The sequence below is a fragment of the Desmodus rotundus genome, chromosome 11, assembly GCF_022682495.2.
Source record: "Desmodus rotundus isolate HL8 chromosome 11, HLdesRot8A.1, whole genome shotgun sequence".
In the NCBI taxonomy this organism is placed as follows: domain Eukaryota; kingdom Metazoa; phylum Chordata; class Mammalia; order Chiroptera; family Phyllostomidae; genus Desmodus; species Desmodus rotundus.
Window position 1 is genome coordinate 98214360 of NC_071397.1, and position 19454 is coordinate 98233813.

Consider the following 19454-nt stretch of genomic DNA (forward strand, 5'->3'; position numbering starts at 1 on the left):
TAAAAACCCCCCACCAAAACTGGTGAATTTTGGTGCAGTCATTTTTGACATTGAAGATGGAAGAGGATATGCAATATTTTTAGCATATTATGCTTAATTTTTTCAAGAAAGGTAAAAAAACGCAACTGAAACACAAAAAAGGTTTGTGGCGTGACTGATCAAATGTGTCAGAAGTGGTCTGCAAAGTTTCTTGGTATCCTTTGCTGCAAGGCTGTCTTATGCATTGGAAGACATTTAGCAGAAGCCCTGGCCTCTACCCACTAGAAGCCAATGGCGGGAGATAGCCGACATACTCAAAATACCCAAATCAATCAAGTTATTGGTGAAAATGAAAAACATGTCTTTCATTTTACGAAAAAAACCTAAACGGACTTTTTGATCAACCCCACACGCGAACAGAGGAATTAATAAAGACTTGTTGAGCGGCACTTGCGTGATAGCTACACTTTTGCTTCTTTTATAGCTCATACTCCTATATTTGTGCCTCCTTCCTCTTCCTATGAAGCAGACACCCAGGAAATAATATTCCCACGGGAGGTTGGGAGAGGCGCTGCCGGGCAAAGGTTGGGAAGCCCCGCAGGGCTCGGGGAGGGACCGGCAGGATCCGAAGTAACAGCTGTGCTGTGCCACCTGGTTGGGCACTTGAGGCCTCTTAAGTCCCCTCCCCGCTTGTGAAGTAGGGAAATGGTTATTCCAAGTTGGGAAGCGCCCGCATAGCAACTCGGAGAAACTGAGGCCGAGGCAGGTCCCTAAGCCGGGTAGTCAGCGGCACCTGCGCCCGCGCACCCTGCCGCGTGGCTTCCTACCCCGCGCGTGGGGCGCTCACGTGACCGCGCCTGGGCGGAGCCCGGCGGGCGGGGATCACCTGAACAAGGGAGTCACGTGAGCGGGGCGGGGGAGGGGGCGGTGCCGGGCGGTGGTCACGTGATGCTGTTCCGGGGCCGCCGCTGCAGCCGCCGCCGAGCCCAGCCGAGCCGCGCGCCCCTCGGGCTCTCACTCCGCTCCCGCTCGTCTCGCGCTCTGCTCCGCCTCCACCCTGGCGGCGCGACCATGTCCCGGGCGCGGCCCCCGGCAGCCGCGCGCCGCTAGTCCCGCGCCCGCCGCTCAGCCCGGGCCCGGGGCGATGGGGGCCACCGCCGGCCGTAGCGCCCACCTGGGGCCCGCGCCTGCCGGTCGCCCGCTGCGCTCCCTGTTCTTGCTGCAGCTGCTGCTGCTCGTCTGCGCCCCGGGGGCCGCGAGGGCCCAGGGCGCCGAGTTTCCCGAGCTGTGCAGGTGGGTGGCCCGCCCGGGCGCAGGGTTCGCTCGCGGTGTCCCCGGCGCACAGAGGAGCTGGGTGGGGGGCGGGGGCGCTTGGGGGAAAGGACTGGGGTCCCGGAGTCCCTTCTAGTCCAAGCTTGGGTTGCCCCCCGCCCCGGATGGAAAGTTGCCCGCGTGGTGGTGAAGGGAGACACCGAAGGAGGGGACGCGCGCGCACGGGCGGGGGCGCGGGGGGGGGGGGCGCGGGGCGCGCGGCGTCCTGGCGCTGGCCGGGGGGCTGCTGCCTGGCCACTTGTGGCTGTCACTAAGTCCTGGGTTGCTTTGTGTGCCAGCGGCGGCTGCCGCGCGACCCGTGCGGGGTGACACGCTGCGGAAACCCTCACGCCCAGCGCTTGCCCTCTCGCAGCGGCGCGCCTGCGAAAGTTGGAGGACGCAGGAACTACAGCTTTGCTTTGTTCCCACTCCACGTTTCCTCCAAGTTCCACTAGCGAGGCTTGCCGAGGCCCCTGAGTGTGAGAAGGCTCACCCGCACAGATGGCCTTGGAGTTGGGGTTTTGGTTTCATTTACTGATTGAGTTCCTCCGGATGGGTTTTCCATTATTTCTTTAAGTAGCATTTCCACAGAAAGTGATGTTTTTTTAGTTGGAGGAATTTGGGGTGGTCATTCTGTGTTGGCTTTCAAGACTTCACCCTTGGCTTCTCTGAGCCCAACTTCCTGTCTAGTTGCTCACATGATGTCATTGTCTCGTGTGGATTATTCTAGTCGAGTCTTGCTCTGGGAACCATGATTGTGTAGTCGCTGGTCCCATCCAGAGCTTTTCGTTTTCTGCGAAGGCGAGGCATCCTGGGGCTGGGGAACTGCCTGTGCCGAGAATTTTCTTCCCAACCTCTGGACTATTTAGGATAGTGGAAAATTAAGCTTTTTTTTTTTTTGAAAAAAAAAACTTTGGTATAAAGGAAGCAGGATGGAAAGTTCAATAAGGCTAGTGAACAGTGTGCATACAGTCCCTCCTGGCACGAGCAAATTACGTCTCAGAAAAAAGTGAAGTTGTGCCCACTTTGAGCTAAACTTGGAGTTTGCGGTGAGCTTAAAGGGATCTTTATTCTTCCCTTGTATCAGAGGTGGTTTTATTAGCACCTCCCCCCCTTCAGAACTTGAAGAAATGATTACGCTAAAGAGCGTAAGCCTGAGCTCACAGAAGAAACTCTTTGGGGAGACCCATACTCTTTCTTTTCCCGTTTCGTAGGGGGAGGCCTGCGGGAGGGAGACTTTACTGCACTTCGTTTGTGGGCCCGTCAGCTGCCCTGAGAGGCGTAGTTGCTAAGGACTGCAGTTTGTACAGGGTCGGGCGGCAGCCTCCAACGTGGTGAGACCTTTCGGAATAATGGCCGCTGTGGCCAACCTTATCATTAAGAAATTCACCCAGTTGGGCTGGGGATGTTCAGGTCTTGCTCTCGTTAGCAAATTGGAGTTTATTTGTTAATAGTTAAGGTTGAAGTTGACCTCCAGGGCAGACCCATACTGTGTGGCTTGTGTGGGGGAGGGGGGCTTACTGTTGCTTTAGTGTAGCCACGCAGCGGCCTGAACCTGCTGCATTCCTCATTAACCTCATCTCCAGGAGGAACCAGACTCTGGGTTTAGTAGGAAGGGGCCTTTGTATCTTTAAATACTTCTCCCTATTGTCATAGATGGGCATAACGTAGCACGTGCTGGAGTACTCTGAAGGGTGATATGCCCAGTATGATAAATGTGGCCTCTGCGGCCTGAAGATGTCTTTCAGGTTGGTGTGTTTACTTGTTCTTAGGACAGCAAATCCCCCAGTCAGTTCGGAGGACTTGCACACGTTTCCCCCTTGTCTGTTACTGCTCTGTGGCTTCACACAGAGGCTTTTCCAGAGCCGTGTTAATCTCTGCTTTCAACCTGGTACCTGCTAAGTGAGGTTCTTCCTATTTGTTCCTGTTTTAAATGGATAGCTTGGCCTAAATACCTGTTCAAACATTTTTTTTTGGGGGGGGTGTATGTGTGTGTCAAAAATCTGTATTTTTCGAGATAAACTGGCTAAAAATTCCTTAACTTGAGCACACATTTGAAGAATGGGGATATGAGCTGATCATTCTGTTTTTAAATCCAGTATGAAAAGTTCTATGAAATACCACCAAAGCAGGATGTGTTCAACTGCCTCCTCAATCCGTTCCTGGGGGTCCATTTGGCTGAAATGTAAACAGCTCACCCCCCGTCTCCAGCTGGAGTAGGAAAAGTCAGCTTCACAAGCGTTACCATTTGTTCCTGCTGCTTTATCTATGGCGGCAGCTTCCGGTGGACACGGGGCACACGCCAGATGCTTGTCCGTTGGTCATTTTCCGTTGACATCGTCTCAGTCATTGCATTTTGGTGCCCAGGGCGGTCCGCAGAAACCCCTCATCCAGGCTGCAGGTTTGGGGTGCCCAGGTACCACCCAGCTTTAACTAGAGTCCAAACAATAAATCCTCATTGCTTCCCAAATACGGAGCTGGAGTTCTGGGGGCCCAGCCTTGCCTCTAGAATCCTAGAGGGGCTTTTCCTTTGCAATCCCTTAGGACCAGCAGCAGGGAAGTCCGGCTCTGCTGCAGGGGCACTTGCACCTTGCAGGGCCCCGGATGGGGGCAAACCTTCGGGGTGAGCGGCGGCCTTAACCACACCTGGCGTAAAGGTGCTGGGCAGGGGTGCGGTGCCTGGCAAACGGCAGTTGCTGGGAGGAACTGTTTCAGCAGAGGCTTGAACCACACTCATGCCCGTGGAGAGCACAGGCCGCCGCTAGCTCTGCACGGAAAAGCAAGGCAGACACAGGCAAGTTTCCCAAAGTGTATCTGCTCCACGTGGCACTTATTTAAAGCACTTGTTCTCTGGAGCAACTCAGTTCTACTATCTCCTAGGCGTCACGAGGCCTGTGCCAGGTGAGCGCTGTGCGTGGAAGAAGCGGGTGATTCTTAACCACTCAGCTATTTCTCGGGAGGCGGTGTGCCAGTGGAAAGAACGTGTTTCCTGAGGCCAGCGTGACCGGTCGTGGGACTGGCACGTTACAGAGGTCTGGAGGCTGAAGCCACGTTGTGCTGGTGAGGAATGTCAGTGAGTGCCCCTGGACCAGGGAGAGGGAGAGGAGAGCCGCAGGGGCCAAGGCCAGGCCATGCAGAGTCACCCCAAGCGACCACAGTGCTCCGCATTACTCGCTGCTGGGGGATTTGCACTTTCTAAAACACTGTCTCTCACACACAGAAGGGTAGCTTCCACCCTTTGTTTAGGTGTTAACGTTCTTAATGAGTGAGGCTTAACAGTTTGTACTAGTTATGAAACAATGCATTGGGCTGGCTCGATGTAAGTAGTTAAGTACTTTAAAATTTGTTCAGAGCAAGTTTCCCCCCCCTAGAGTCCCCCCTCCCCCAAATTGTTGGGGTATAAATCTTGGAACTTTTTATTACATTGAGGACAAGAGGATAATGAAGCCAGCTGGGAGTTGAGGTTGGTTTAGTTGCTGTCTCTAGATTTTTTTTCCCCCCCTGCAATTTTTTTCTTCAGGAACAATGCTTATATGCTTAATTTGGGCCACATGTTAAACTTGGATCACATCCATTTGTGTGTGTACATTTCTTGCAACAATAAGTGTGTAGAAGTCCAAGGTTGTTAATTATGGATACATTAGAGCACATGCATTAATTCTTAGAACGACCTCCTGACAAGATCCCAGGCAGCGAATTCCTGATTGGGCTTCACATATTTTATCAGCGTTTCAGAGAGGAATCGTTAAGAGCTGGGGCTGAGAAAAATAATTCGGAGGTTCTCATCTTTATTTTGATCTTGGCATATAAAACCGAATTGTGCAGGGCAGAGAGAATTCTACAGGGTCCCAGGACTGGGACGAGCGGCAGAAAGCAGCTCATTCCTTTGCAGGTACTGTTCTGTTCTTCCTTTTCCTTGTCCCAGGACGGGAGACTTCTGGCTAACTCCCCCACTGGTCCTGAGTGGTGTGTGGCAAGGTGGAGGTAGCTCAGATTGGGGATGCTCATGGGTCCTTTGTGTTTTCCTCACAGCTGACTCATGACCAGTGAGGGACAGAGGCCTGAGTTTATGCTCAGTGTCTCCTCACCCTTAGTCCCGGCAAGGCTACACAGGCTTCCTTTACTCTCCAAGGTGTTCTTAACCATTTCTGAAGCTGAGGGGAGAACTGGGAGGGGCCAGAGCCCGAATGGACACACCTCCAATGGAAAGCCACACTGGGATCTCAGAAGATGGAGTTGTCCTTGGCCTTGACTGCTCTTGCCAGGGAAGGAGCCGCCACGAACACCCTCCTCCCTCGTTTTTGGTAACTTTAAATAATGTCATCTTAGTTTTGATTTTGTTTTTGATCCAAGAGTGATCTACATGTTACTTGCTTTTGGCTGTTATGAATAAAGCTGTTGTGAATATTTGTGTACCAGATTTTGTGTGGACATGCGCCTGCCTTTGTTTTTGCTTGGGCGGGGGGAGGAAGGAAGCAAGGGAGGGGTTAACTTTATGGGAGCCATCAAACTGTGCTCAGGAGTGGTTGTCGATTTTGCATTCCACCCGCAGTCTCTGAGGGATCCATGTGTCCCACGTCTACCAACACTTGATGCTATCAGTCTTCGTAATTGTAGCCTTTTTTAGGGGCTTGCCGTGGTGTCTCTGTGTGGTTTTAATTTTCATATCCCCGCCGACTCATACGTTGAGTATTTTTTTCTTATATTTATAGTGATGCCTGATGGTGCCGAACATCGTTCATGAGGTGTATTTATTGACTGTTCAGGTGTCTTTTGTAGTGTCTGTTAACAACAATGTTTTGCCCCGCATCCTTTACAATTTCTGGGGGGGTCATCTACTGAATTTTAAGAATTCTTCATGTATTCTGGGTTCACGTCCTTCCTTAGGTATATGTAATGAGTATTCCCCCCCCCCATCTTTGGCTTGCCCCTTTCCATTTTCTTAATATATTCTTTGAAAAAAAAATATGTAAATTTTGATGAATTCCACTTGATGTTTTTTTAATGGTTTGTGCTTTTTGTAGCCAAAGAAATGTTTGCGAATCCCAAGGTTTCTAGCCTCAGTACTGTTGACACTTGGGCTGCGTGATTCTTTGCTGTGGTGGCGGCCCAGTGTACAGGGTGGGATGTCAAGCAGCATCCCTGGCTTGTGCCCACTAGGTGCCTGGAGCATCCCCCGCCCCCCCCCCTTCAGTTGTAACAAACAAAAATGGCTTCACAGTTTCAAAGGCCTCCTGGGCTGGGCAACAAAATCACCTCCAGCTGAGAACCACGGCTGGACTCCACAGTGGAATGGATTTTTCTGCTATGATTATTTCTAGAAGTTTTATCATTGTAACTTTCTGTTTAGCCCTTAGCCCTAGGATCAATTTTTTGAGTTAATTTTTCTGTATGATGCAGGGAAAGGGTGAAATTTTTTTCGTTACTACATCCAGTTCTGTGTACTGATATTTTCTGTAGGGTGCTCACAGCTGTTTTTAAGGGCGATTGGGTGGTAATTTTCTTTGCTGTGCTGTTCTTGGCTGACTTTAGTATCAAGCATATGTTTGCTTTGTGGGAAGAGCTGGGTAGATTTTTGTATTTTATAGGCTGTGGAGCAGTTTTAGGATGGGATCGACATTTTCTCTTCCTTAGATGTTGGGAGAGCTCTCCAGCGTGGTATCATGGAGGTGTAGAGCGCAGTGGCGGGGGAGTTTGGATTATAGTTTCAGTTTTATCTGCTTTAGCCGTTCAGGTTGTCTCCCTTTTCTTGAGCCAATTTTTGTTGTCCGTGTTTTCCTAGAAAATTTTAATTGTAATTATGTATTCACATATAAATATGTAGCATGCTTTTATACTTTTGAAAATATTTATTCCTATCTGTAGGTACATTGAAAAAATTCCTGATCTTTATTTATGGATTTTTCCCTTCCTAATCACGTGTACTGAAGATTTGTTTACCTTTGTAATCTTTACAAAAGAACCAGCATTTTGTTTGGTTCACCATCTCTATCCCCATTTCCTTTTGGTTTTATTAACTTCTGCTCTCTGTTACTGACGTCTGTGTCTTGTCTCTTTTTCTAGTTTAAGATGAATTTAAAGCTGTGTGTTTCTTTGTTCTGAGGACCACACCACGCCTGGGTTTTGATACACGGTTTTTTAATCCTTCAATTCTAAGTGTTTCCTTCTTGGACCCAGAAGTTCTAACTACTTCAGCTTCCTGGGCTCACTAATTTTTTAGAGCGTGTTCCGCCAGGTAAATGGATTTTCCCCCCATTGTGGTCTGTAGTTGTGGTAGAATTGTTGACGTTTCCCCTGTGGCCTAGCACCTGGTCAAGTTGAGAGCGTTCTGTGTGCTTGGAAAAAACGTTCTGTCTTTGGGTCAGAGTTTCCAGTTTCACTTACTGTGCCGCCCAGCCTTTCATAACTTATTCTTTGTCCTGCTCGGTTTGTGTTGCCTACTTGGGATCTGTCCATCAGCTCTTCAGCCTCTCTGTTGCGTCTTTATTTTTGGTGTCACGAGGTCTCCAGGGGATGTATATTCACCACTGTGCTTCTTTCTTCGTGGACGTCCCTCGGCAATGCGGTGATGTCCTCTCCCCTGGGGCCCAGGTTCTGTGTTGGCATCTGTGGTCTGGCGTTTCGGGGTGCTGGTGCCCCGTGGCCACTCCTCCTGGACATGCGCTCCCTGTCCGTGTGCAGCAGCTGTGTGGAGTCACATGGAAGCAGTTGCAGGAGCTTGGCTCCACGTTGTTTTTGGGGAGGCCGGCGGGGGGTGGACGGGCATTCCTCTGGCTGGTGACTCTGTGGCTGGCTTTCGAGTCCTAGGTGCTTTTCCGCCCTCCCCATGATGACCCCAGCCTGTTCCTGCCAGGAGACAGCTGCTGGGCGCCTCTCAATGGCCATTGGCAAGGCGCAGTGTGCTCTGGCCGCAGCTGGAGTGGGGCGCCAGCTGCGGGGGCTGGCTGTGCAGCTCACTTCTTTTCCTCTGGACCTCAGTTCCCTCCTCCAGAGAGAGGGGCCCTGACTCAGGAAGTTGCTGTCCTGGGTTTGAAGGGGACTCTTCCCTTCACTAGTTGTGGGGCCTCAGGCAAGTTGGTGGTCCTCTGAGGTCTTCGTTTCCTTCTGTGCACAGTCGCATTGGGTGGGTAGGAGAGCTGGAGCGCTGTTGGGTGGCTGGCCCAGCTTCAGCGTTCACTGAATGGTGAGGGTGGCAGAGACCATTTTTTCTTTGTAAGTGGGGGCTGCTGTGTTAGATCAGAGATACTTTGAGCTTGTTAGCCTGTACCCCTGGGTTCCCATCCGTGCCTTAGGGCTCCTGCCTCAACCAGAGAGCGTTTCTTGTTTACCTGTTTTATACATTGGTGCTCCACATAAGAGCCCTTTGGAGAAAGCGACGTTTCCATCACTTAAAAAAGTTCTAAGACCACGGGACTGTGTGATTCTCAGGCTTCATTTTGCATCCAGAGTTCTGTGGTTTCGAGGTATGTGTCCTCCAGGATTCCTGCAGTTGTGAGTAGCAGAAAGCCCAGCTCAAATTCCCTTAAACAAGGAGGAGCTTGAGGATAGGAGGTGTGGGATTTGGGCGCGTGCCAGGTGCCATATGTCGGGCGGCCTGGGGCCCTTTCCTGCAGTTTTCTTGGCTTGTCCTCCTTCCTGTTGTGGCTGCTGCAATTCTGTCGGAGTCAAGAAGTCCCAGCCGACTTCTGCTTGGGCCTCAGTGGTCAGAAGGGGCTTCCGCCCTCCCAGTCCTCACCACGTGGGAACAGGGACTGAGAATGCGACCCGACGGGACGGCTGAGAACGCTTCGTGAAGTCCGCTGCACTGCACAGCAGCCACGTGCTGCAGGCCCTGGGGCTGGAGGTGCCCAGAGCTTCTCGCCCACTGACCACTTTTGAGGGTGTGTGTTCAGCCTCTGTGCCCTCCATGCTGGGGGGAATCCTGGGCCTTCCAGTCCCTGTGAAGCTTGCCCTTCAGCTTAGCTAGCAACCTCTGGTGGGATTTTCCTTCTCATTTTGTGCTTTCACGCCCCCTGGGGCAGCGTGAGTGGGGTTGGGGCGGAGGGGAGCCCCTTCCCCAGGCCAGGAAGCAGATTCCTACACATACTGTCTTTCTGTTCATTGGGGCTAGGAGAGTTGGAAGAGGTAGAGATTGTGAGTCTTCTCCGTTTTGTTCTGGCACACAGAGGGAGCAGGGACAGATCAAGGAACGTGGGAACCGTGGAAAGTGGCTTTGGAAATTCGGTTGCCCGTGGGTGGCCTGGGAGGGAAGTGTAAGAGCTGCCTTTCAAGCAGAGCCTGGTACCCACCCACTCTCTGTGTGAGGCGTGTACGCATGTGGAGAGCTCGGTCAGGAGTGGCGACCGCTGGAGTTCGATTGTGTATAAAATTCATTTGTTGCCATTTGTACGTTATCTCTAACCTGGTTGGACATTCTATTCTAAACCACTCAGGCATTCCAAACACTGTTTCCTACTGAAAACAGCAACCCCCACCCCACCCCCCTGCAGCCCCTGCTGCTCACCCCTGGCCTTTAAACAGAAACCCAAACCACCAGCGTGGAAGTGCCGGAGACGTGGGTTCCTAGAAGTGACAAGGGTGCTTGCTCACTGAGTCGCCCTTGGCCCCTCTGCGGCTCCGCCCCCTGCCATCTGCTGTGGAAGAGTTATCACAAACAAAGTGAGAAACCAGCAGGCTCGCTCTTCTATCTCTTTAGAGGTGGCCCCTGGAGGAGGCAGCAGAGTTTATGGCTTTGGTTGACCTTCTGAGGGGGCGGGGCAGCTCTGCATGGGGTGCACGGTCCCCAGGCCTTTCTGGAAGGTGGTGTTTCAGCAGGGACTGTGAAGGGCGTGAGGGAGTGGACGATGCCTCTAAGTGGGGAAGGGTCCTCTGGCAGGGAGCATCACTGACACGCTTGGGAAATGGCAGAGGGGCCGCTGGGGCTGGAGGGGTGTGAGAGACTCGGAGGAGGACTGAAGGAGCCCGACTGGTCCCTGAAGGCCATCGCTGTGGTGCTGGCTCCTGTTCTGAGGGTGGAGGGAGCCTAGAGGACTTGGAGCCGAGGAGGGGAGAGACAGGGTGGGGGCAGCAGGGGTCTTTGGCAGATCGTGTGGGAAATCACGGTGGGCTGGACCGTAGCATAGCTTTGGGCGTGGTGGAGAGCGGTCCGATTCCAGGTGTTTTGGAGGTGAGGCTGGCACACTTTGCTGATGGTCAGTCTTGGGGTGTGAGGAGAGAAAGGAGAGACTTGCTTGGTGTAGTGGAAAGAACGGAGTGCCATTTTCAGAGTGGGAAGGGCTGCGGGAACAGTGTGGAGGCGAAGAGAAGGGGTTTGGCCTGGCCACGTTGCTGTCGAAAAGCCTCCTAGACATCCTGGTGGGGGGGTCGGGTGGGCAGGTGGGCGTTGGGGACAGCGTGTGGGAGCCAGCACTGCATGGCTGCAGACCCCTGGGTGCGATCTCCGGGGGGCGACGGAAACCAGTGGAGGCTCACGAGGGGCTGCCTGGGACGAGCGGGAGACTGTGATGCCCTGGAGGAAGAAGGTGGTCGGGCGTATCACACTGAGCATTCCGCACCACAGAGACCCAGAACTGACCTGCAGCTTGTTTGCGGAGGTCTTCTGTGACGACGACTCACGTTTCATGGGTTGAAAGCGGGGTTGGGTTTGAGGGAGGGTGGCAGGACAGGACGTGGAGACAGCAGGCCTGGGCCACCCTTCCGGGGGAGTTTGCTGTGACTGGGATCAGAGAAGGGGGTGGTCGCTGCGCTGGGATGCAGGGTGGGGGGGGGATGGGGACGCAGGGTCAGGGGGAGTGCTGTACGCGTGGGAGAGTTCCCTGGAGAGAAAAGCAGCTCCAGGGAGGGGTGAGTGGAGGAGGGGTGGAACGACAGGAAACCAGGGCTGGGAGGATGCAGGGCTGGGGGCCCAGTGACTGGGGGGAAGGCGAACGCGTCCGTAGATGGAAACATGGAAGTTTCTGGTTCAGATTCCTCGGTGAACTAGGGCTGCCAGATCTCCCCTAAGGGTAGCAATTTAGTGCACGGCTGCTTTTTCTCCACAAGTTACATTTAAGCTAGTGAGCAACAATGTTTGCAGACCATTCTCTGAATGTGCGGGGCGTGTAGTTCATTTGCTCAACAAATACTCCTCCTGTTCTCAAAATCTTTCAGGATTGGGTGAGATAATGCTCTTCTACGGGGGTGCCTGGCTCAGCACCCAGGGGTGCCTGTGTGTGTCTTTTCCCAGCTGGGTATCAGGTGTTGCTGAACCCCAGGGGCCAGTTGGACCTTTGACCCCAGCATCTGCAAAGCAGGGACATTCCATAGGTCACCTTCTCGCCCCAGTGAAGAGCTAGCCCCTTCAGGGGTGGCCGAGTCAGCATCACAGACCACCCAGCTAAGCTGACTGCCCAGGAGCTAGGAAGGCCGACCTTCCCTCCTGGCTCCTGGTAGGTCGGGCTCCGAAGGAAGGACTGCATCTGGGAGGGGTTGTTGGTGACGCCGGCACCCAGGCTGAGCGTTAAGGCTGGGTCGACTTTCAAGGCAGTTGGATTTAGACATCGTGTAATTAATGAGGTTCAGCCTAGAACCCAACCCTTCCTTATGCATAGGAGGGACAAAGTATGAGAACATCCAGATAATTACACTGATTTTTAAAACACCCTCACAGAGCAGGGTTTGGGGTGGGCGTCCTGGCTTGGTGCTGGAACTGCGGAAGCGCATAGGTGGCGGGAGGGAGGGCAGGCCAGGCTTCTCGGGAGCTTTTTGTCCTGGAGGGGCACTGGACTATGTGCTTTGAAGTCCGCTGTTGGCTCTGCACCTCCCCCTGCAGCAAGAGCCCCTGAGGCAGAGCGACGCTGACCTTCCCCCCTCCCCCCCTGCCAGCAGTTTTAGGTCCAGCAGGTCTCTGTTCTGGTGGCGGCTGGGACAGGCTCTGGGGAGTTACAGAGTGACTGTCCTGTCCTGAGTGACTGAGTGATCCCAGGAGGCGGCTGGGTGGGTGGGTAGGTGTATGGGTGTGTGTGTGTGTGTGTGTGTGCGCGCACGCGCGCGTCTGTCCTGAACCCCAGGTTGCAGTGGTGTGTGTGGGGGGGGAGGTGTGTGTCCTGAATGCCCAGGCAGCTGGGCCGGGGGGGGGGGGGGGGGTGTGCTGAGCCTCACTGCTCCCCCGCCTGTGTTGAGCTCCATCAGCTCTGTGGAGCTGGCCCCAGGACAAGGTCCTGTCCCTCCCTTTTGCTCCCGCTCCTTGCCAGTGTCACGGGACATTCCTTTAGGAGGCCCCAGAACAAGTCCCTTTTTTTTGTAAACTTAATTTTTAGCAGTCTGAATCCTTCTGTGGATCCGGATGAAGCCTTCGATCATAGTCTCTCAGACGCTCTACGTTCCCGGTCTCGACCTCCCTGGCAGTGACCTTTTGGGGTGACTCAGTTTTGTAGGATACTGGGGCTCAGAGAAGTGACGGGTGACTCACACAGCTGGTCGGGGTGTGGCTGGGTCTGTGGGCTTGTCTCTCCGTTGCCTTGCCCTTCCTGGGTGACACGCACGTCCCCCTGTCTCACATGGCTCCGTTAGTCACTCTCATGCTGCTTCTAAAGGCTTTGCCAGTGCCCGTTGCCCACCCCCCGGGGCCCAGGTTCTGGTGGTGACCCTTCTCGCTAACTGGCTTCCTGCTTCCAGACCCTGTCGGGCCACCAGGGAAGCACAGAGACTGTCGGGCACTTCTCACCTTTTTTTTTTTGTTTTCTTTCTTTTTCTTTTGCAGGTCCCATATCTTTTCCACAGCTTTGTGGGTTTGTTAGAATAGGAAGTGAAGTACTTCCTGTATGAGCTTTGGCTAGGCAGTGTCAAACGTGGTGACCCCAACCTTCAGATCAGGGGTGCGATCATCACAACAAACCAGGTCCTTGCAGTCTCAGCCGCTGGAGTCGTTGGCAGCAGGGGCAGGCGGGGGCGGGGTGGGGGGCTTCTGCCGCAGATGCCCGTTTTGGAAACTCCACCTCCCTCTGCTCCCTCCTTTTCCCCTGCCCCTCCCCCCCTTCCCCTTTTTGGTTGAAGAGGCTAAGATTTTTGAAGGGTATCGGGCTGGATATATGAGCTGACAAGCTCTCTGATCCTGATAAGGGACGGTAGTGAGCCAAACGACTTCCTGAGTGTTCTGTTTGAGGGCTTGGAGGCGGGCCAAAGCAGGAAAGTCTTTTTTTGATGTTCAGATTGGAGAGAGTTTGCATTCCCTCGTCCCCCAAATTGCAGATTTTCTGCTCCCTCTAGATTCGGAAAACCAGTCCTCTGGCCAGCGACATGCTGTGTTTGTGGTGTTCATTTTTTTTTTTTTTAAGGAAGTCAAATTACAGATTTACGCATGCTTATTAATTTTACTATTGAGTCCATCATACCTCCATTCTGCTTTATGTACCAGTAATTGTAGGCCGTTCATAAGATGTTTAACAGCTACGTGACCCTGAGACTCCCCAAGGAATCAGGGACTAACGTATTTCAAAACCTGACGGCTTTTGTGCACCCCTCCTCTCACCCCCCACCCCCCTGCCCTCCCTCCCCCGAGGCAAGGGGCAGAGCAAGAGCCCGTGTGGCCGGGAAGGAATCCAGGTTTCCAGCATATTTTTCTTGAAAGGGGTGGGTATACCATACGTTTCATAATTGAATTTTATATACTTTATTTTGGATGTTAGCTGGTTTTAAAATGAAAGAACCCCCCATTGTATTTTACAAGGTATGGTAGTTTCACAAGTACTCAGTGATGACATTTGTGAAAACTTGAGAGGCGTCACAGTAAGACACCAATGTCATATGCTTAAGAAATGTCCAGTTGTACCTCTCTGGCTTTTTCTTTTGAATTTTCTCTCTCTCTGGGGCAGACACACCTCCTCCCGTGGAGGTGGCTCTCCGTTTCTCTTGGGTAGCTTTCCGAGCTGGGGCGGCGCCAGCCGGGATTGCGACTTCTGTGCTGCCCCTGGGCTGGTTCGGTCCCGCCCGGGACGGGTTCCAAATGTGGCGTTTGCTGGAGCAGCAGCCCCAGGAGAGCTGACCGCCGTCCTGTCTCTGGGTCGGTTGACAGTGTGCTAGTTGTGCGCTGCCTTCTGACTGGTGGTCTGCCAGCGCCTTTCAGGATATTATGAAATTTAAACCAAATGAGGTTAAAATGGAGCCTCTGTGCCACGGAGCAGATTCGGGCTGAGTGCCGCAGCCCACGGCGGCTTCGCAGAGGCCGTGGGGTCCCAGTCGGGGCAGACAGGCTTCAGCTTTCTTCCAGGGAAGGACTCAGCCTGGGAGCTCAGCATACACGGTGAAATTAATGGGCCGTGTCCCGGGTGTGTTTCTGCCACACAGGCCACTTAAAAATCAGAGATCTCGTAAAGTGATTTGCCTTGGGTGTGACTTCTATAACCATCCCCCTCTTCCCTGCCACACTGGATCTGATGGTTTGATTGTTTTCTGAGTTACTGATACTCTTGGACTCTTCCTGTTGGGCTGGTAAAGGGCAGTTCTCTGTGAGCTAAGTAGTCATGTTCAAGGAGAGTGAATCTGGGATGAGAACAGTGTAGATGTGTTTCTTCTTGGTGGAGTCCTCGCCAGCTTGGCTGCAAAGTGAGGCCAGTGCAGCTGCTGGGAAGGGAGTTGATAGCCTTTCCTTGGAAACCAGTTGGGTGAGGGAAGAGAGATGGCAGAAGGTCTGCCCTGGTGTTTGGTAACCCGAACTGTGCGAAAGACAGAGCCCAGCTGGACGGGCCGGGCGGGGAGGCGGAAAGGGCCGCAGAAGTTTGGCACTGGGGAAGAACTTGAGCTGGGGACGCTGTGTCACCTGCCGATCGGTGTGACACGCGCAGCCTGGACCTCCCGAAGTTTCTCAGCGCCGACTCGGGCCACCCTCAGATGGACGCCCTCTCTCCAAAACCTTTGTATAATACTGAAGCCGTTGTTTCGGTGGCGTTTATTGTCCCAAGATTGAAACTCTAAAGTTTTGTGGACTATCTTGCCAGGTTCGGTGTTGTCATCAAAACTACATGTTTTCTGAAAAGTTAAAGAAACTTTTAAGCAACGAAAGTCAGTGACACAGTTTACCGTTGCAGTTAAGCATTTGCCCCTGGGGCTGAGACGGCTGGGCTAATTCCTGGCCTTATCATTGCCCAGCTGTGTGACAGCGGGCAAGGGGCTTGGCCCTTCTGAGCTGCGGACTGGGGCTCCAAAGCGGGAGCGGGGTGGGGGGGTGCTTGGGAGTTGAGCCGCTGGTGCTTGATGGCTCTGCTGAGAAGGTGCCAGCCCGTGGAGAGGTGCTGCAGTGTGTTCGCAGTCCTGTCCATGGCCAGGCTTCCTTCTCCCACTGTCAGCCAGTGTTCCGTGCCTGCCCAGAACTCTCTGGGGCCGGGGCAGGGGGGGGGTCTTTCTGTCCTGAGTGGCCATGCAGCACAGTGGGGGCCCTGAGGAGGTCTGGCCTTGCGTGGTGGGAGAGGCTGGCGGGTTGGTGTCAGAGCTGCGGATTCGGATTCAGATGGGGGTGGGCGGGAGTGAGCGTGGCCCAGAGGACTCTGTGTGTGTGTGTGTGTGCGCGCGCAGGGGCGGGGGGCATTTTCAGGTGTGCTTTGAAATGGATTAGGGTTTTTTGAGGGTGGGAAGGCGACACTGGCTAACTGCGTTTTACACTCTGGAAAGTGAGGAGTAGAGTAGCAAGGGCTCTGCTGGCTTCTGCTGGTTTTCAAAGCTGGGGTTCTTGCACAGATCATTTTGGGTCCAGAAGAGCAATTCTGACTGGGGACCGGCCGCCTCCTTCGAAGGTGTTACCTGCCTCTCTCGAGGCTGGGGCAGTGGACAGGGCTTCTGTGTGCCATTTCCCCTCGACTGTCTGCGTCCTTGGGCCTTTGTGGCCCTTGCTGCTCCACCTCTCTCCCTCCCCGTGTGCCCCTCACATGCATGAAGGATAGCCTGGAGCCCCAGTGACTCTTAGAAGACTTGACCCTGACATGGATGTTAGAGTTTCAGGGAGAGGCTCAGGGGGCTTTTATCCTATCTTGCTGCAGGATCTGCTTGTGTAGCGAATATGTTTCAACCATGCGTGTGTGTGTGTGTGTGTGAGAGTGTGTGTGTGAGTAAAGACTACATTTCCACACAGCTTGCACATATCTTCTTCCAGAGGTTTGTTTCTTGCCAAAAATTTAAAATTTAATAATACAGTGTAGTTTTCTCTTTGATCTAATATGTTGGTCTCATTTTTTTGCTGTTTTTTTTCCCCTTGTCTTTACTTGTGTAAGCCCAAACAGCTTTAGTTTTCTGTGAATCTCAGCTGAGTGGTCTCACTTGGTTACTAAGTGAGTCTTACTCTTGGGTTCCCTCATTTTGGCCCTGCACATTCATATCAGGTAGAGAGTTTTCTAAAAGATAAGCTTTTGGACAAACGTTTATTCTTCCTGAAAGATATCATTAAATTTTATTTAGTCTATAATAATTTTATTGTTTCTGAGACTCTTCTCTGGTTCTATAATACGATCGTGATGCTTTTAAGCGCTAGCCTAAATTTAAAGAATGATTTCAGCCTAGGACATTCTGGCACCGTGGCCTTTAATCTGGCAAGGAGTCTAGAATCATCTAGTTCCAAACACGTAATTTTCTTAAACAGTGCTATCAGATATTTAGATGACTTCCAAGTTTATTATGAAATAGTCTTTAAAAAAACATCTACTACCAGCAGAAGCATATCTAGATAATAATTTAATCCATCGAGTGCGCATACCAGAATACACAACAGTTTTTGGAAAATGCTTCATGAGCTTTCAGATAAATTATTTCAACCCAGTGATTATCCCTGAGCTCCTAGTGATACAAGGCGCTAGGCATGCTTTTTGTTTCAAAACAGACTTAAGTCCGTTGGATTCCGAATGCTTCAAGTATTGATGGCCTGCAGATGCCTTGGTAGGGAGCTTAGGAACATGCCATTGCTGTCCTTTCCTTTTCACGTGATAGGACTGAGGACTTCACCCAAGTACTGCGGGGGAGGGGGGGTGTGGGGGGTGGCACGGGAGATGCCAGGCTGGAGGGGCCACCCTGTGGTGCGTGGGTCAGTCCACCCCTGAGAAGAGCCAGCACTCCAGGTCTCACCCACCCAGGGCAACCTCCCTTCCTACTCCCGGGACCATTTGCCGTTTGGATAAAGCGGGAGAAAGCAGATGTGAAATGCGCATAGAGAAAAGAAACGTGATTGAATGCAGCCAACGCTTTTCGTTCTAGGGACCCTGATTTTCAGAGAAGCAGGACAGTGTCCCCCATGTTTCTCTTTTTCTTCTCTTTTCTGCTCCCCAAACACACACAGTTTACATCTCCCTTATTTAAATATCACCTCTACAAAGAGAACAGTGGATTAATGTTTTTTAAGAAGACCATAGTATTTCATGTACTTACTGTGTGAATTTCTTTAGAGTTGATTCCTACCCGTCAACTCATTCTAGAAGGATACCTTTGTGTACCTCTCTTGCATATTAAGATTGTGAAACACCTTCGTGGGGCCCCTGCTAAGGTGTCACATTTGATGTCTAGGGTCCTGGAAGAACTTACAGCTCTTGAGGAAAGAAGTTCGCAGTTTCTGTGATTAACCATAATTAATAGACAGGTTTCACTAATACTCTGCAAATAAAAACATGAGCTTAAAAGTTTAGGGAAAGGTCCACAATGCCTTCTCTTTGAGGGGCCTGCCTTTGCTTCAGGTACAAAATCAGAACTGCTTCCTTTACTCTGCAGCCCCGGGGAACTCCTCCACCTCACCTTCTACCATCCTCCTGTTTCCCATCCACCTGCTGAGTTCACTTCCGAGGGGGGGGGGGGGGCCGACTTGCTGTGGCCAGTCCCTCTGCTGGAAGATTCTCCCCACCTCATCTCCCCCCTGGGTTGCTCCTTTTTGTCATTCAAGCCGCAGGGTAAACATCCTCTCAGAAGGTGCCACTCAGTCCTTTCTCTCCAGTGAGGAGGCTGTTTTGTCTGTGTTCCGGCAGCCCGTGCTAGTAGGTGGGATTCTCCTATGTATTTTGTTTTCTTGTGTACTTTCTGTTCTCCCCTGGAACATACACCGGGAGGGTGGCGACTTTTTTTTTTTTTTTGGTCTGTTTTGATCATTGCTGTACTCAGTGCCTCTGCAGTAAATACTTAAGGACATTTGTGAAGCCAAAGAAAAAGGTTAGTGAGGGTCAAAGGGGACAGGCCTTTGTTGACGACTCTCTCTTGCCTGGTGGGTTTCCTGTGCGTCTAACCCTCCCAACTTGAAGAGGCAGCTCCGAGGTGCCAGGGGTGCCGGAGGGAGTTCAGTGGAACCTGCTTTGAGCTGCTGTCCCCCCAGGGTAGGCCCTTCCCAAGCACACCAACCTGTTTTTCAGGGTTCCAGCAGTTCAGGGCCATCTGAACTTCCCGGAGACCTTGGCTGCCACCTGCCTGAATGCTTATGTGTGCTTCTGTCCTGTGGCTTCTCGGCGGGCGGGTGTGACCCATCCCCTTACGTTCAGGAGGATGCCGGGTGCCTTGCCTGCCGCCAGCCCCCCTGTGGGGTGCCTCCATTGTGCGTGGACACCTGGGGAGATTTCTAGGCCAGAGGGTGTGTTGCCTGCTGTTTTCTGCTCAGGCCTTGCCCTGGTGCCTGGGGGGAGGGCAGCTGCGGGGAGTGGACTGCACCTTCTCCTCCAGCTGCCCTCGGTGGGTAGAAAACCTGACACCCCTGAGGGATGGCCCCCAGCCTCCTCCCCAGGCCTCCACAACTCCTGAGTAGGCGGGGCCTGAGCAGTTGGGAGTTATCTCCCTCTTCCTTTGTTCCAAGGAGGTAGATGGCTTCATTAACTATTGCTCAGTAGGTACTTTGCCAGACAGAGGTTTGAACACGCAGTGCGTTGGGATGCACGACCAATGCTTGTCAGCTGCTTGTCACAGTCGGTCAGCCTGAGGTCTGCTTCTGAATCAGGTCGTGGACTCGCTGCACAGCTTCGTCTTGTGGGTCCGAGCCGAGCTGTGGCTGTAAGAAGTAAACAGCCAGAAGTAGAACTGTCTTTCACGCCGCAATTAGTTTTTAAGTAAAATAAAGTAAAAAACACTCTTCGGCTTTTCAGCATTCCAGTGTGATGGGAATGGTTACGGTCTTATAGCAACGTGATTCTTGAGCACTTACTTACCTGGGTTGGTATTCTTAAGTGAACAGGAGAATT

At 52.5% G+C, this 19454-nt stretch overlaps 1 protein-coding gene across 1 annotated transcript in view; it reads left to right on the forward strand.

Annotated features, from left to right (window-relative positions):
* Nucleotides 1–902: 902 nt before the first annotated feature.
* The window catches only part of IGF2R (insulin like growth factor 2 receptor), a 97163-nt gene continuing 78611 nt past the window's right edge, over nucleotides 903–19454 (forward strand). The window contains exon 1 of the mRNA XM_053913616.2: nucleotides 903–1272. Within this exon, the coding sequence (XP_053769591.1) occupies nucleotides 1124–1272 (149 nt within the window). The 5' untranslated portion in view covers nucleotides 903–1123. The remainder of the gene's footprint in view (nucleotides 1273–19454) is intronic.